At 41.3% G+C, this 14,423-nt stretch overlaps 1 protein-coding gene across 2 annotated transcripts in view; it reads right to left on the reverse strand.

The window, feature by feature from the left end:
• Nucleotides 1-12,817, reverse strand: part of ARHGAP10 (Rho GTPase activating protein 10) — a 140,759-nt gene extending 127,942 nt beyond the window's left edge. Inside the window, exon 1 of one of the 2 annotated variants that reach the window (XM_071753700.1) lies at nucleotides 12,446-12,817. In XM_071753700.1, the coding sequence (XP_071609801.1) occupies nucleotides 12,446-12,599 (154 nt within the window). In that variant the 5' untranslated portion in view covers nucleotides 12,600-12,817. The remainder of the gene's footprint in view (nucleotides 1-12,445) is intronic. The other variant, XM_071753701.1, reaches the window with a different exon arrangement.
• Between the last annotated feature and the right edge of the window lie 1,606 nt (nucleotides 12,818-14,423).

Consider the following 14,423-nt stretch of genomic DNA (forward strand, 5'->3'; position numbering starts at 1 on the left):
GCCTCCTAATTACTGCCTCCATCTCCAATAAGGACTGGATATGCAATCTTATCTAATCATCATTTGGCCTCTCACTTCAGCCATCTGTAAACACAACCAGCAGCCCAGCTTAATTGGCAAGCTGTTGAAAGGGGTACATCTAAAATGTCTTAAGTGCTTCAGATTATTTTTTTTAAGTACTATGTAGGTTAAGATGTTTGTTTATTTAAGACTAATCTCATATTCATGCATTTTAATTTATACATACTTTACATGACAGAAAAAACAATGTTACAAACAACACTGGAACCCATTATCAGTGATCTACACCAGGTCCTGGCTGTGCTGATCATAAGTAAGCAAACTCACTTCTAATATTCCTGATGATGTTTCCTGCACATAGCTCCTTCTACTGTCCTTTCAAGTGGCAACTCTAAGTAAGGAACTTCTCCCTGTCAAGAATCCCCACCACACTAAGCTGTTCACTGCATGGTTATAGAGTAAATCAGAAACTCAGGCAGAAGGGCAATTCTTTAATTTTATCACTACCAGCATGCAGAAGTAGTCATTACCAAACAGACATCCTTCATTTTACTTAAGACACAGCCCAATGTATTTAAAAGCAACAACTTGCAATTGCCCCCATCAGATTCATTACCCACTTAATAAAGATAACTCTCTATCTTACTGGAATCTAAACCACTCCAAAATACATTAAACCACCTCACAGACACACATCATCATAACTTAAGAAAACACACAAAAATTCATTAAACTGTTAACTGACACCAAGGAATTCTCAGCTCTCTACATGTAGCACTAAAATGTTCCTGTGGGCTTTGATCCAGAAAGGAGCAATAGTCCATAAAGGATCAAAAGACAATTCCTGAAGCGACTGCCAGAAACCAAACCCAATGGATTTAAGCAAGAAACAAACACTGGGGAACAGGAAAACAAATGCACAAATTCACACAAGAACACTCAAAAAAAAAAAAAAAAAAAAAAAAAAAAAAAAAATTAAAGGCATTACAGAATTATTACAATGCTGTACAAAGTAGTATGGAGATTGTTGGGTTTTTGGTTTTTTTTCTGGGAAATTATAGAGAATCCTTTAACTGAAAAGGCTGAAGAAAACTGTGCTAGAGAGCACTGTGATGGGTAATGAGTACCTCCCTGGAAGCAAAGCAGAACACCCAAGGAACTTCAAAAAACAAGCAAGCAAGAAACCCCACCACACCCCTCCTTAGAAGAGGGCTGAGATGAGGACTGAGATGCTGACTTCCTCTGACATTACTAATTCTTGACATCAATGCATCCCATCTGGTGGGGTTTTTTATGTCTACAAAAGCCCTGGGGTTTACTCCCCAATTGTTCTCCTGAAAGTAAAAATTTAACTGACAAGGGCAACACTGGAGATTTTCTCAGGGAGAGATGGAACTAAGAGAGATGGCAGTTTACTCTGGAGAAAAGAAAAAGAAGGAAAAAAGCCTAGAAACAATATTCCTATGGGTTTTATCATTACCTTGCAGAAATCCCCGTCCTCTGTAACATCAGTGGCCTGTGGCAATGCCATCTCCAGACAGCATTCAATCTGTTCATGCTCAGAGTAATTTACTCCTACTCAATAAACAGGAAAAAATAATGGCAGATACATGGAAAGAAACAAAAAAATGAAAAAAAAAAAATCTAAAAATCTCTTCCAAAGCCTAGCAAGGGATTAGAAGTATATACTTCAGAGAGGGCATGAGATTCATTCTTTATTTTGCCCTAGTGGTTCTATCCTAAACTCTTTAGGAACTCTGAGCAAAAATCCCTGTGCTAAACACCCGTGCTATTGGATCTTTCCTGCTCTTTCTTAATATTTGAACTAGAACACTCACATAAGTGCAATCTGTAGATTTTCCACCAAAACATTAAATGAGGTTAGGGAGGTAGCAATCTCTGGCAGACTACAGTAGGAACAGTTTTTTAAATTCAGTTACTAAGATGGGAAGTAGAGAGTGAAGAGACAGAAGCACAAACCACTGAGTTAGTGTCAATTATTTTCCAAGCAAATTCCTTCCTGGCATCCTCCAATTCTTCTGCTTGTCAGTCTGGGAATGCCATCCCAACCCACCCATCCAGGCACTCAGAACAAAATTCAGCAGCTGCTCATACCTCCCTCAGCTACTACACTAATAATAGTGTCCAGGAAGCAATGTTCCAATAGGGCCATTCAATAATGTCCTCATGAAATGCGAGAGCAGCTCCTGGCCACAATTATAGAATTTTTCCATATTTAAAAGAGAAACTGAAGGAGAAGGCTTCCAGAAAAAAAATTCTTGTGACGAAGAGCTGCATCCTTTCTCAAAAGATAACACTGTAAGTGTGGATACACAAATTCCCTTTACAAGGATGTACTTTCAAATCTGAGCCATCATATGCATTTGATCCTTTTTATCTGCTCACAAGCTATCAAGATCCTAAACACAAGAAAATCATGGATATTACAATAAGGCATACCCAGAAAACTTTATTTATTGAAATAAATGTTGATAGAATCATTTGGGCCTTGTTTAATGCTTTTTGGGGCACAAGAGGTTTTTGTTTCAGGAGGGGCTTTGCTTGTTTGTTGCTGTTACATGACTTACAAACACTGTCAAGTTCCGTTTAGAGAAATTTTATTCTGCACCAGAGAGAAGCCAGGGAAGGAAGAAGCTATCAGACTAATTGCTAAGGTGCTCCAGTGTATTGCTCCAGCCAAAACAAGACTTCTACTTTTTGTGAGTGACACGTTAATGCTTAATTTTATTTCCAAATGCACCAGTAATAATGCCAAACTAATTTTCAGCAAGGTATCACAGCCATCTTCTGTGGAAGCACTTTTAATTAAAGAGCTACAAATGAAGGGTACAATGAGGAAAAAAACTACTCAATGAAACAAGCTCTGCCATAACTTTACAAATCTGATTAGTAAAGTGGATTTCAGTATGGCCACAGAGAATTACAACAAGGTTGGCATACCTAAGCTTTTCTTCACATATGGATACTTCCTATAGAGAAGTGAATGATGATATGCTATAAACCTTAGAAACGCCAAATTGCTGACTTAAAATTTCCTCTTGAATAATTGGCAAAGCAAGGGCAAAACAGCTGCTTTCTCAGTTCATATTGCCATGCCCTTCATGCTGAGATGTCTGAAGCATGACTGTAAGAGCATACAGCACATTCTCCTTTCAGATTCTATATTAAGATAATTTACAAAGAGGATTCAAAAAAGTTTATAAGCACCTCTCGGTTCAAATAATGACTACAGAAAAAGAGCAGTGGGTGAAGTCTCATACAGTGCAAAACAAATTGACACAACACTTCTCTGTGGTGTTTCAACATCCAGGGGTATTTATCTATAAAGCATTTCAGGAGTTTGAAGCAAGGGCTTAAATAGTGATGGGAAGGAAAATAATTAAGGACTTCACCCAAAGCTGCTCCGAAAGTCATTTCTCTGGACCCAGCTTGCTCTTTTTATTCAGACTATAAAACTACCCATGTACACAAAAACACAGAATGTTTTTGGCTTGAAGGGAAGAAGCCTGGGATGAAAAGACATGTCAGCATCCCATTAATGTAATTCACTTGTTTGCTGCTTAGAGTCTGATCATCACTATGCAAATAAAAACTCTATCACAACATGTCTTGTTTCACATTCTACTACAAAAGACTCAAATCAGTTTCAAAAAGAGCTATTCAGGCAAGATGTGGAGGGGAAATGTGAACTTTATTCTGCTTGCCTTCAGGTAAAAATCTAGTTTGTAAAAGCTGAAAATTTCACCCCTCTTATTTCACTCTTTTGCGAACATGAACCATGTCTGCTATAAAAAGATCCTCAGGACTGACAGCAACCTATTAAAAAAAGAAGCTCTATGTATCACACAAATTGTGTTGCACCAAGACATAAGGTATTTTTTTAACTAAAAATGAAGATTTCATACCAAGATATGAAATCTTTCCCATTACAGACACATGAAAGCAGTCAACAGAGGCAGGAAGGGAAATAAAATTTCCAGTTCATTTAACAGAAAATCATTTAGGTTGAGTTTCAAACCTACCTTTCCAAAATAACATTTGCATCTAGGACAGTGCCTTGAAGGTGTTCTAATTCTTAAATGCACCATTAAAACTCATTTTCTGCTAAGTCAATCATCATGATTACCAGGCCAGATACAGACACAACTCTTCTCATTGGGGCTTCCAAGCCACTCATTAAATCTCAGCCCTCCAGCAGGGCAACTCCAGTCATGGGTTCCTTCAGAGCAGGTTACACTGCTTGAGTGTTACCTAAAGATAATGACCACCAGCCTCAGCTGCTTCAGCTCTGCATCTGAAAACAGTGATCTGACAGATGAGTCTTTCAGAGACAGAGAACACACTTCAGCTTTTCTTAAAGTATGGTATCCTGGCTTATCTAGGTTCACATCTCCTTTTGCTTAGCTCTAGGTCCTCAGCAAAGTTCCTGGGAACAGATGACCAAGTTCCTACACATTATATTTAATGGTGTAGCATAAACATTTCACAAAAAAAATGTTATATTTATCCTTTTTTTTTAATCTTTTACTTCTAGAAGTAAAAGAACAAAGGATGCAATACATGGAGTTACTTTTATTTCTTCTAGCAAAGGTGCTGAACCTGCTGGAACAGGGGACAGCAAGGCAAGAGTCACAGCACAACAGTGCCTTTCAAAACAACTGAGAGCATCCAGGGAAATGAGGCACAATGAAAGTACAGTAACATTACCACAGAGCAAGAATGCTTAAGAGCAGACTGGAATACTGTCAGCTTTGTTTGGAAAAGTTTGAAGGCTGAAGAACTGAACAGACAAAAGCTTTGGAGAAACAGTCATTTGGCTTGTAACCAGGCCGGGTCAATTGGGACAGACCTTTTGCACAAGGGAGAGCACACAACCTGATATTTTAACAGGAAAAAACTTATACTGTTTGTTCCCAGAGTACTGGTGTGTTTCAAAGGATGGAACTATGCAGCAAACACAGTCTGTTAGTCTACATAAACTACAGACTCAGTCCCATGACAGATTTCTAAGAATGGTATTTTAAAAGCTTTTCCTCAAGTCCTTGGTGAACTTTCAGCACAGCCTCTCCACCTGTTTGCAAGATGGTGAGATTTTTTTTTAAGAAACATTTTCTAAGCAATCATATTTTAAATCTGCTTTCTTTCCTTATCAAATTTTTGTTCATTTGTTTGTTTCATCATATCTACATTCAAACACTAACATTTTTCAAAGATGCAACTCTTTCTAATGACTGAAAAAATCACAGATTTAGACAAGTGAGCAAAAAAAAAAGTGCTCTCCCTCTGGTTGGGAACACAGGCCAATTTTGAAATTTGATACATCACAGTCTAATTTTTCTTAAGGCTGAAAACCTGCAAGTGCAACACAAGCTTCAGACTCTCCACCTTTAGTTCACTCATCACTTCAGAGCCCATATGCATCACCTAATGGAGGAAGTGGGAAAATTTCAAAGCTAGAAAACACTGACCAGGAGCAAAGGGGCCAAGAAGCTGCTCCTGCACACACAGCTGAGTAGAAAGTCTTCCAAGACCCAGATCAGCCATACAGCCCTGCTCAGTTTCATCTTGGATACCCAATTTTCCTTGCCAAATTAAACAAAGCATATTTTTTCTTCAAGGACATGCAGTCCTGACCAGCCAGGTGTATATATAAAAACTGGAGAGAACTATAGGAAGTTCTAACAACCAGATCTATTGAGAACCAAAGCTTTCTCTCTGACCTACCTAATGAGCTGATAACCCCCACCTGCCCAGGACTCTCAACTAAAAGGGTACAACAACAGGACTTTTATTCAAAGGTGTGAGCAGTACTAAAACCACAATCTATTCCATAACCCTGTGGTCTTCCCTCTCTGTTGATTATTACTCCTCTATTCCTTTCCCACACAGGATAACGGGAGCATGAATGATTTACAGGAATCTCTGATGTGGCCTTGGCCTGTGATGGCCACTTTGCTTCTGAGGGCCTGGATGTTTTCTCTCTATTTTTATCCTGAAAGATGAGCAAACACACATGAGGTAATAGAACAACATGGGGAGGAAACAGAAACAGCAGAAAGAGTAAGAGGCATTTACAAAGAAGCGGGTGGCTGCAAGAAACCAGAGGTACACAACCACGTACAGAAAAATGAGACCATGACATTGAGGCAGTCTGCCAAAAATGTATGTTTAGAGGAAGGTTCTGATGATAGCATAAAGTCAGACACAAACTTTCCTTTCCAGGATATTCTTTCACAGCAAAATACCTAAATGTGTGCTTTGGATAGCAGGCATACATCTATCCCAGCAGTGTAACATGGGGCATTTTAACTCCCAGCCACTGTAGCTGCCCTCCCTTCTGTCAAAGTCACACCCCGAGGGCACAACCAGCACGGGAGGTGCTGAGATGGAGCATTTGTACCTACCTCACCTCATTGCAAAATATGATGGCTTCATGTAAACTTGGCAAAGACAAAGGGTTTGATTTAGCAACCAGACAGATTTTGGGTCCTGATTAAAACTGACAACTGCAGTGGGTGGCAACAGCCACCAGCAGAGATGTTAAACTCCCTGAACAGTAGTTTTTACTTTAACTATTCCACTAATATGTGCCCAAGCTCATCTGATCATGTGTTTAACACTTGCTAGCTATCCCAAGAAAGTATTCAACTGCTTAGAGTCCTAACTGGACAATTCAAAATCAGGAAGACTTTTAAAAGTCAATCAAAACACTGAGCATGTTGTAACAGCTCAAGAACAACTGTCACAGGACACCAAACTTCATCCAGAAACTCAGACAAGTGGCCCTAGATCCAAAAGGAAACCCTAAATGTAAGCAAATCAAAAATTAACTCAAAAAGCCACAACCCCCCCATCAAAACATTACAACATTCACAGTGGGCTTTCTCCTTCAAAGCCTCTGGTTTTTAAGTTAATGTGTCAAGTGTTTTGTCAAACAAAAGCCCTGAAGTCAGTGTAAACTACATGCACTAATTACCTAATGTTAAAAAATAGCTGAGGAGGAGGAGAGACATCCTGGGGTGCAGTTCTTCCATGCTGTTCCAAAAAATACATCCAAATGTTTCCTGTCCAAAGCCAGGGCAGAGCACCTGGCCTGTCCACCACCCCCCTGGCTCTACAGCAGGGAATAAAAACAAACACAGCACTCAGGAGCAGGACAAATCCCCTCCCTGCTCCCTTATGAAAAAAAAAAAAAAAAAAACCATACTGATCAGAAAGAGAAGTTCTGTCTCACTGAAGACTATGAAGTTGATTTTAGCCTGACTTAGGAACTGGTATCAGTGTCATAAGCTCTGCTTGTTAAAATGTGCAATGCTTTTGCAATACTGATCTGGCAAGTATAGGATAATTTTAGGAACAACATACACCTGCAGCCATAGCAGTGGGTCTGGCTTTCTTTAATTACAAGCAGGTGTTTGCACTTTACAGGCTTTTTTCCATCCTTTTTTCCAACTCCTTAAGGTGGATTCAGATTCCATAAAATTCAATATTATGTTTCTAAGAGGCTTGTTATTAAAAAAGAAAAACGCCAGGAAAAAAAACAAACAAAAAACCTTTTCAACATGATCTAGACTTCTCTAAAAAATATGAACCATTCTACTTATTTCTATTGGTTTTGTCCTAATTTTATACAGAAAAAAAAAGAACAATGGAACATCTACCAGACAAAGAAGGTAATGGAGCTAGTGTGTAATCCAAGCTGAAAAGACATGATTCAAGATGACAAACCAGCATCCCCACTGAATGAGTTTGACACTTTTTATAGCTACTGACACAGTATTGAATGCTTTGCTTCAGGTGGAGCTAGAAGCAATATTCTGTATTTTCTTACAAAAAAACACATCTCTGATCCTTACACAGAAGTAACTTTAACTCCAAGCAGAAAAGAAGGTACTGTCTCAGTTAATTAAGCCCCAGCTGTAACAACTATCTTGAAGGGAATGGAAAAGAACTGTACTATTACTCCATTATAAGCAGTTACTTCTTAAAAGAAAGCTGTATCAAGTGGGTTGCTAAGTACCTGTTTGACTTAGTTTTCTAATGTTTCCATTATTGAGCTGAATTCCAACAAAAAGGTTGGGGGTGGGAGGGGTTATTTTAAAAGGTGTGTACTGCTCAGTAGCCTTTGTGACCCAGAATGTAATTTTTATCTAACTGAGCCCTAGCAGAATATATTTCAAATTTAAAACTCATTGTTCACTTAGAGCATTTATTTGCTTGTTGTTATCACACCTAAAGCATGCCTGATAACAGAAGTAAAGCTCATTTCTGAGGCACAAATTGCAAACTCAAATGGCTTTCTAAAAGACTGTTTGTGAAGATTTATTAATTCAGAGCTCACACTAATTCAAAATGACTTAATCAAAGATAGACTTCTAACTAATCACTGCTGATATAAAAAACTTTGCATACAAGTTCAGTTGAGGCCCTTTCACTCCCCAGTATTATTATATGTTAAGACTGAAATCCATTTTTATTCAGTCTTTGGATTCTTTATATATCTTTAGCAGATGTCCATTCTTTCCCTAGAAGTTATTCATGAGCCCTGTGTTAGCTGCTTTGACTTGTATCAGTGTGTCAGTAAAATATTTTTTGCTGCAGAAAATTCTTAAGACTTTGAGAGCTGGCACACTTCATAAGTTTAGCTGAGTGGTTTCGTAAGTGCAGATTATACTAGGGAAAGATATAAAAAATGTACATTTACTACTTTAGAAAAAAGAAAAAAAAGAGCACTGTCACTCAAGGGATTGGAGTTAATATGTGGATGACAACAGCCTTTACCATCAAGTAATAATGTCCATAGAGGATCAGACCAACAGCCTACCTGGTATCTGGGAGGTCATTCACAACAAAGGACATGGGTTTGGCCAACTCAGACGTCAGACTGTGTCTTAGGTTTGGATTAGGTTCTTCAATCAACTGAGTTAAGATGAAGATTTACTCTAATCTGCTGGCTTGGAGATAGCATTGGGAGTGGCTTCATTCCCATTGCCAACAAGAATTCCCATCTGTTTAACTTCTTGATGGCAAACATGTAAATTTTCTTAAAATTGTTCAGCTTTTAGTATGGAGCATACTTCAAGTGTATCTTTTAAGTTTCAGTTGTTTAAGAATCTGATAGAAAGATAAACAAGGCTGACTCAAAGCTTTCTCGTTTCCTGTGTAACGGTCTGAAACACCAAGTTATGGAGTTCAAGCTAAACATTGCAAGAATGAATAAACAATATGGTGGCTATTCCTTTCCTTGTGACAGTTAAATATGTTTAAAAGCAGTACAAAAAGACAATTTTCCACTGTTAATGATGAGTAAATGTAAGCAGTATACGTGCATGCGTTTTAAATAGAAATACAGGATTTCACAGAATTATCAGAGTTGGAAGGAACCTCTAGAGATCAACTAGTCCAATTTCTCAAGGTATTACATTTCAGTTAAACAAGAAAGGATCAAAATAGCTTATAAATAACTTCTGGATGGAGTTAGTTGTTTTCTGTTGAGAGAAACTATTTTTGCTTGATTGGAGAATCCTTATTCTGAAATGTGAAAGAAACTTGAGAGGTTTAGTTCTGGGCTCTTGAAGTCTCTGTGGAGAAAATTGTTGGATGCTAAAGAATACCCTGGATAAATACTGTGTATTTTCTTCTGAATTCTCTCTCTCTCTTTCCCCCCCCCCCCCAATAAAGTCCTGTACCAACAGAAATTAATTATTCTGAATTTTAGGTAGAAACACTCCCATACAGCTGAGGAGACAAATGGAAAGGAGCCAAGGAGAGGATCCACATCATGTTACTAGTTTGTCCTGCAAGACACTGATGACTCCAGTGATTAAAGAGAGCAGTGGCAGTATCTGCTTACCACCTCTGAAGGTTGTAACTGGTGCAGGCAGCAAAGACATTTACCCTGCTGTCTGTCAAGCAGGAAGCGAGATCTATTTAATCACATCAGTTATTCACACCTAAAGAATCCTCAAGACATTTCTTGTAAGCCTCTGCTTTACAAGTGAAATGAAGAAAGTGCTAAGGGAGAGAGAAGCATTGCAGTCTCTGTTTGCAATCACTTCATTTCCCACAATTATGAACCATAGTGTGCCTGCTACACCTTATATTTTATAGACAACTCAGACAGGCTTATTATGCTCAAACATCAATTAAAACTGATTTAAATTCATCATTTACTTGAAACAGAGAAACAGAGACATATTTCTCTAGAAACAGAGAAATATTTCAGTTATTATTAAGATGACCTTTTTTGTTCAAAAGGCCAAAACAATTTTCCAAAAACTGCAGTCACCTCTTGCCTAAGAGGCAGTCATCTAAGCTCTTAAAATGCTTTAAAAAAAAGCTCTTATTACATTCCCTAGATTATGCCAAGCCACTCTGTGCAGAAAACACAGTTTTGATAGAGATGAATAGCTTACTCTGTGTCTAGACCACTTCTTGATTATCCCATTTGGCTTCCCAACAGCAGATCAGTGAGGTTCCTCACAGAATTTAGATGGTGATGGTCTTCTGAAAACACAAGAAGACCAATACCCTAACTACTGGGGTTTCAATGGGTTTTAACACCTCCTTGTATCCTTCAGTTCAAATTGTCTTTTAGCATCTGTTCAACAGTGTCACTGCTTCAGCAGCAGCATAGGAAGACTCAGCTTCAAACCCATCATGCAGGGCACTCTAAAGGGGAAAGCCAGCTGCAGAAACCTGAATTTTTTAAGGATGGATCTAGCCTCAGTTTTGATTTCTCAGTGGTGAAGCACTGATGTCTGCTAGAACGGGGTACAGCACCTAAACTCAAGAGAAGGATTTCTGACTGTCATCTCAGAAGGAAGGTATTGCTTAGCCCTGAACATAAAGCAAGATCTCAGATAGTTTCTCTAAATATTTCTCATGGGCTAGCCCTCTGTATTTCACCAAGCACCCTCAGGCCAGGTAGCTCTGTCTGGTGTGCTGACTCCCTTGGCTCCCCCCACACCCAGCCAAGCATTCCATGCACTGAACACCAAGCCACAGGTACCAGCACAGGATTCTGCTGTGGATAGGAGGCTTAGACAACACCATCAGCTCCACACTTCAAGTTATGTGTATCTAACCATACATGAGAAACAGAGGCTGTGGGGCAATTGCCAAAATACTGCTTAGATGCTTGAGGAAGAGATGATTTCCCTCTACCATTCTTACCCAAGCTTAGGGACAGTTTTTTGCTTTGAATTCTAAATTATGGTGATCTATACTAACACTTCAATTCACAGATTTCAAATAATCCTCAAGGAACTCAGTTTGCATTAGCTAAATATTAACTGGCCAAAGATTACGATTTACAAACAAGTGAAGTTTAACATGTTTTTTTCATACCCCCTCCTCCCTCCCCCCCCACCCCCCCGCCCCTTTTGGTTTGTTTTTTTTTATCCAGGCACATCAGACAAAGCCAGAAAAGAATGTTTCTTTCTTTGCTCAAAAGGAGTTATTTGTTTTTAAAATCCTCACCATCTCCAGGCAGCAACACTGCTCACACCATTGGCCAAATCCGTCTCAGTTTACTTTAAGTGAAATCCCTGGAAAGCCTGGTTCCTTGCCTTCAGAAGTTTTCCACAATACAAAAGATGGGGTACACTTTTCAGAACACAGCACCAGAGTGCTGAATCGTTTTGTTTCGGTTTTTTTTTTCTGGCTAATTGGTACAGTCTATCACCCTACCAGATGACTAGTAGACTATGCTACTATATCTTAACTTAAATGGAAGAAATATCACAATTCTACGTTAAGAACAGGCATCAGCATGGCCAAACAAAGAAAAGTTCCTACATAAATCACAGCACAGGTGACCAAAATATCGAAACGTATATAAATTCAACGAGTAAAATGGAAAATTAAAAATCACTATCGCATTTTAAGAGGCCGCAGACACAGGACTGGTAACGAGTGCTCTCACCACAGAAGTCTGGTAATTCCTGAACATACTTAAAATCGTGACAAAGGGGCGTTTTCAGAAGCCTCGTGAACAGACTACACACACACACACATACAGTGGTTACGTTGAGATATGCAGTTCACAGACTCTCAGCACCGGTAAAACCTGAAACCGGGTTCTCGGCGGGTTTGACATCGCGGCTCGCTCGGGGCTCGGCACCACCGCACGCCCGAGCCGGGCCCGGGCAGATGCAACAGGCGTTGTCCGTGTCCGGAGCTGCCCGGCCCTGCCGCCGCTATCATCCCGCATTCCCTCTCCACGGCGAAAGGGCCGGAGTCCCCGGGAGATGCCGTGGAACCCAAGGGCGAGGCTGGAGGAAACTCACGGTAACAACAGCCAGCGCCGCCGGCTCAAAGGCAAAAGCCCTCGGCGCCGGGCCCCGAGCCACCGGCAGCCGCCCCGCAGCGACCCGGCCCCGGCAGCCCTCCGCTCACTCACTTTTGGTGGCGGCGATCAGGTTTTTACCATCCTTTAGCAACTCCTTGATAAACTTATTGGTCCTCTCCAGCTCGGCCTCGTGGGCTCTCACCCGCTCCCTGAACCAGGGGCTGTCCAGGTAGCAGTCGCTGAACTCCAGGGGCTGCAGCCCCATGGCTGCCGCTGCGCCGGGGCTCGCAACCCCTCTCCCGGCTACACCACAGCAGCGACCTCCGGGCGGCCCCGCGGCGGTGAAGCGACAGCCGCGGCCACAAAGAGAGCAGCAGCGGCGGCGGCTCCCCCCACGCAAAGGCGAGGCGAGCGGAGCGGAGCCGCCCTCCCCGATGCGAGAGGCGGTGCGGTGCGGCTCTGCTCGGCTCAGCGCTCCCGGCAGCCCCGCAGCCACCGCCGGGCTCCGCCCGCTCCCCGCCTCTGTGCTCCCGCCCCGCGGCCCTGCTTACGCAACGCGCCTGCACCGTGCGGGGGACGCGGCCAGGTGCTCCCCGCAGCAGCCGCCCAGTCCCCCGGGCGAAGTCCCCTCTTGTTCTTTCCGGTGGTGCCCGCCAGAGCAGGGGCCCGGCGGGCGAGGTGCCGCGGTTGGGCGGGCGAGGCTGCAGGGCGAAGGCTTGTGGCGACAGGCCGCGGGGCGGGGAGAGGAGAGAGCGGGGCTGAGGTGATTCACCTGGCAGCCACGTCCGTGGCCTTCGGAAAGGGGCAGAGCAGGCGTGGGCTGCTGGACCCAAAATTCAGCCCTGGGTTCGGTGTCTGCAGCCTCCCCGGGCAGTGAATGTCTTCATTTCATCAACCAACACGGGAGTAAGTGCTGCAGCAAGAACAAGGCCTTTGGGAGACTGCTCAGTGCTGAGCTGTTTCAGTTAAGAATGGTAGGAAAAGAAGTTAAGAATGGTAGGAAAGAAAGCCCCAACGAACAAACAAAAAACCCCACAAACAACTGAACAAAAAAACCCCAAACAAAAAAACAATCAACAGAAAACGCTTAAAACTAAACTTTTATTTATAATTACAGTTTCATTAATGGTTTAACAGTAGTGCAATTCATAGCTATTTGCTGGGAATTTTTGGATGATCAAGGGGTAATTATTTCAGTAATTAATATATATCTAGATGTCACCTTTGGGAGTAATTTCAGTCTATTTCACTTTCTGTATTTTGAGAAGTGCGGTGTTAGTTCCTGGTCCTTTTGAATCAATGAGCTTTGGTATTAATTTAACATATTCTTTTTGGGCCCACAATTAAGCCTGGTCTGCATTGGCCAGAGAAACAAAATAGACCCACGTTTTTGGGATACCACAAAAAACAAACCTACTTTTCTCTTTCTTTTAAAAAGTAGCACTTAGGATTTCCATCAATGACTGAGGTAAAGATAGCTGGCAGCCTTAGTATCAACTTTCCTCTGTTAGACACCAGGCACTGACCTGCAGAACTTGTATTTATGGAAACATACTTGTTTTACCAATGGAAGCATACACAAAAGCATCTCATTTAAAATGAGATGTAGAAACAGTGTATCTGGTAGAATCCAATTTTGTAAATATTTAGGGTTTTCTGTAACTACCCCCTTGAGAGTCTTGTTCAGAAACCAGACTGAGGCACCGTGTTACCAACCAGACAGCGACTGAGCTTAAGTCAGCAAGCACAGAAGTTTAAGCTCAAAGGCCAAGATAATGGCTGTAGTGTTCGTGTAGATAAGGAAAATATTAAAACACAATTCTGCAGGAAGAGGTAGCTTGACATAGAGGCTCACCAGTAACCATAGTTCCTGAAAGAGTGTGGCCCCTCTGCCCCAGCTTCTGCTTAAAGGAGGAGGGGATCAGTCTGAAATCACAGCAGGACAGGAGGTACTACTGAGCAGATCCTGAGCATTCAGCCTTCCAGCTGAGTGTCCCACCTGCTAGACCACATTATCTGTTGTGCTGTTTATTTTCTAACATAATTTAACTGAGAACTTACTGTGCTACTCAGAAATCCCTAAAAAAAA

Source organism: Heliangelus exortis, chromosome 10 (assembly GCF_036169615.1).
Source record: "Heliangelus exortis chromosome 10, bHelExo1.hap1, whole genome shotgun sequence".
Lineage (NCBI taxonomy): Eukaryota > Metazoa > Chordata > Aves > Apodiformes > Trochilidae > Heliangelus > Heliangelus exortis.